Source organism: Centruroides sculpturatus, unplaced genomic scaffold (genome assembly GCF_000671375.1).
Source record: "Centruroides sculpturatus isolate CEXI.00-Female unplaced genomic scaffold, Cexi_2.0 scaffold2230, whole genome shotgun sequence".
Classification (NCBI taxonomy): Eukaryota; Metazoa; Arthropoda; class Arachnida; order Scorpiones; family Buthidae; genus Centruroides; species Centruroides sculpturatus.
In genome coordinates this window covers 30,110-33,464 of record NW_019386757.1, presented here as the reverse complement: position 1 = coordinate 33,464, position 3,355 = coordinate 30,110, and the positions used below count along the sequence as shown (strand labels likewise).

At 28.1% G+C, this 3,355-nt stretch overlaps 1 protein-coding gene across 1 annotated transcript; it reads left to right on the top strand.

Moving 5' to 3' along the window:
- The first annotated feature begins 554 nt into the window (after positions 1-554).
- LOC111615729 (voltage-dependent L-type calcium channel subunit alpha-1D-like) lies at positions 555-2,642 on the top strand. The gene is made up of 3 exons (XM_023357169.1): positions 555-695; positions 1,330-1,432; positions 2,284-2,642. Exons 1-3 carry the CDS (start codon positions 555-557, stop codon positions 2,451-2,453), a joined length of 414 nt encoding a protein of 137 aa, XP_023212937.1. The 3' UTR covers positions 2,454-2,642.
- The last annotated feature ends 713 nt before the right edge of the window (positions 2,643-3,355 follow it).

The following is a 3,355-nucleotide window of genomic DNA, read 5'->3' as shown; positions in this document are numbered from 1 at the left end:
TAATTAGAGGCATTAGAAATCTATATAGCTGAGAAGAAAGGATGTTGCATTAGCTCTGACAGTATTACAGTACCGTAAGCATGGAAATATTTTATAGATTTGTACAATATTTAATGTTTTTAATTTTATTATTTAATATCATGCCATGTAAAGAATTGAATCATTGAAAGCCTCTCTTTTATTTACTTATTTTTTTGTTTTTTGCTTTAAATTGTGCATCATGACACATATCAAACATATTTTTGAATATTTAGAATAGCTATTTTAAAATGTAACAGTATTCTCTATCAAATGATAAAAGAAACAAAAACAAAAAGCAGTTATATTTTCTGATGAGGGCCTTTAAATAGTGGCCGAAAACATTACAACTTTATATTTATTTACTGGAAATTGCATATAGATGTTAGTTTCACAATCTTTGTCCAACTTCATTTGGTTGTACTGTATTTCTTTTCCATTTTTGTAAATCACAAAACTACTTCCAACATAGTCTTGAGTTTTTGAACCACCTGTGTACGTGTTAATTGTGTTATCTTTAAATGGTTGTCAGTTGAATGGTCGATAGCGATGACTCTGTTGTTACAATTGCTCTGTCTTCATTATCTGTCATCACTCTAGACTGTCCGATTTTATTTGGACTTTGCCATTCAAGACTCGTTCATGCAATGACAGATTTAGCACTTGAGAGGCACCAGGCATAATTCAATTTTGAGGCCTCCCTCTAAATATTTTCACTACCCCTATACCCTACAGTGTGCATTCTACACACAGGTGTTTTACTCTGGTAGGCACTATACCGGTGGTCCAAAAAACGTGAAACAGGGAAATAACATTGAAAATTACAACTGCCCGGCTGTATTGAAAAGTGAAATTTATTGATACAAGAATTATTAAGTTTCAATAGGTAAAAATGTTAAAAACAAAAAAAAAATTGAGTAATCCATGGATATAAAAAATAATTTATTTTTAAATTTACTGCTGACTTGTATTTATCTTGTAATCATCTAAAGTAGTAGTTGGCTTAAAAGAATTGTCATCTGGAGAGGTTTCACTGTATTTTTAAAACCTATAGCATTTAAAATTAAATTATTTCAATAAATCTTTAATGTAATTGATTTCAAATGTGTTGATGAATCTATTATTAACTTTTGGATCAATTGAATATGTCAAATTATATTCCTACAAGAAAATAAAAGTTGATCCAAAATTTTAATTATTTTTTTAAAATTGTTTTATTTGCATTTTGTTAATATCATATATTACATTGTTATATACATTTTTATGCATTTCTAATTCAATAAAATTGAATAATAAAAATTACTTTTCTAGAGACTGGTGTCTATGAACATGCCATTAAATAGTGATGGAACCGTGATGTTTAATGCTACATTGTTTGCTTTAGTAAGAACGTCTCTTCGCATTAAGACAGAAGGTGCTTTTATAAAATAATATAATTTTTTACTTATTAATATATATCACAAATAAATAATAATCAAAAATTTAATAATAATGTCAAAGCTGTTCATATTGTTTGTATATTTTTGTCATAAATAATTGTCCTTTTAAATTTATTAAATTGTTTTGCTGTAAATAAAACAAAATACATTTTTCTCTCAGAATATTAAAAAATGTACTATTTGTAAATGTATATTAATTTGTTGATAAAAATATTGTTCAATCACATACACTGAACCAATTTACAGTGTGGTACAATCAACTAACCAGTACAAAAAAAAAACGTTTTCGAACCCCTTCTGGGCTCTTCATCAGGTTCCTACAGTTTTAGCTCATAAATTTGATTACCGAATGCTTTTCAAATAACTTCGTTCTTGAGTTCAAACAGTTCTTTTAAACTTATACGTCACGCATGCATGACAAGTTTGCCTGCTCGGATATAATGAGCGGCTAAAGCGTGCTGAGCTAAAACTGTAGGAACCTGATGAAGAGCCCAGAAGGGGTTCGAAAACGTTTGTTTTTTGTACTTGTTAGTTGATCGTACCACACCGTAAATTGGTTCAGTGTATGTGAATATTGTTCAAATTTATATTTGGTCTATCTTATAAATAACAGAAAAAAAATGAAGCCTTGTACTATGAAACATTATTCTAAATTTAATTTAATATAATTTTAATGATGTAAAAATTCTGAATTTTTCCATATTCTTCAATCAAATTTGAACATTGCATTAGTTTTATCTTTTTATAAATATCTTGTGTTTAAAAACTAATTTTATTTTTAAAATACTTATTATATATATAAATTTATGAATGTTATACTTAATAGGAAATATTGATGAAGCTAATGAAGAATTGAGAGCTGTTATAAAAAGGATATGGAAGCGAACAAGTCAAAAACTTTTAGATCAAGTGGTGCCACCTGCAGGAGGTACAGTTGGAATAATTGTCTCTCAATGGGTAAATTCTCTAATGATACATTTTGTGATAATTTCATAAGAAGTGGTAATGTAATTAACATGGGATCTAAATCTCTTAAAACAATTGGGATTATTTAAATTAAACTTTTAAGGGCTAAACAATATGGGTATTAAACATCTGAAATCTGAACATAACTATTTTATTTTGTCCTTTCTGCATTATTATAATTAAAAATTGAAATAAATGTCTTATAAATCTCTATTTGATTTTATAACAACTCATCAGAATCTTTTTTATGTAAATTTATTATATTCAGTATAATATAACATAAAATAAAGTATTTCTACTTTATGTTATATTATACACAATGACTTCTTAATTTATGCATTTTTAAATTATACAAATTGAAAATATATAAACATGGTTCTAGAGTATTAAAGTTCAAAGAGGTTAGCATAAAATAGCCTACTATTTTCTCATTTTGTTTCACTAAGACTAACAATTAATTGTCTATTGGAATGCATAATTTTGTTTTTACTTTTGTACTTATCAACAACACACCAACAACTGCCGTAAATCACCAGGCCATAATTTGGAATAAATACAGTGGTACCTCAGGATACGAAATTAATCCGTTCCGAAACTGAGATCGTATCATGAAAATGTCGTAAGGTGGATCATCTTTTCCCATACGATTACATGTGAAACCAAATAATTCGTTCCAACGCGAAAAACATACTCAAATTAAAGCCAAGTAATACATTAAAAAAATAACTGTAGTAAGAAAAACAAATGAAAAATGCGAACTAATGTAACATCGTATGGTGAGATTTTGTTCGTATCGTGGAGCAAAAATATGTTCGAATTTCATGTCGTATCCTGAAAATTTCGTATGCTGGGGCGTTTGTAACCTGAGGTACCACTGTAATTATAAATTACGAATGAATTTGGCACTAGAGGGAGACGTTACGGCCATCTTG

Coding starts and splice junctions, on each gene's coding strand:
- LOC111615729 (XM_023357169.1), top strand. CDS start 555: ATGGTCGATAGCGATGACTCTGTTGTTACAATTGCTCTGTCTTCATTA. Junction 696..1,329: donor TAGCACTTGAGAGGCACCAG/GCATAATTCAAT, acceptor TTACTTTTCTAG/AGACTGGTGTCTATGAACAT. Junction 1,433..2,283: donor TCTTCGCATTAAGACAGAAG/GTGCTTTTATAA, acceptor TATACTTAATAG/GAAATATTGATGAAGCTAAT.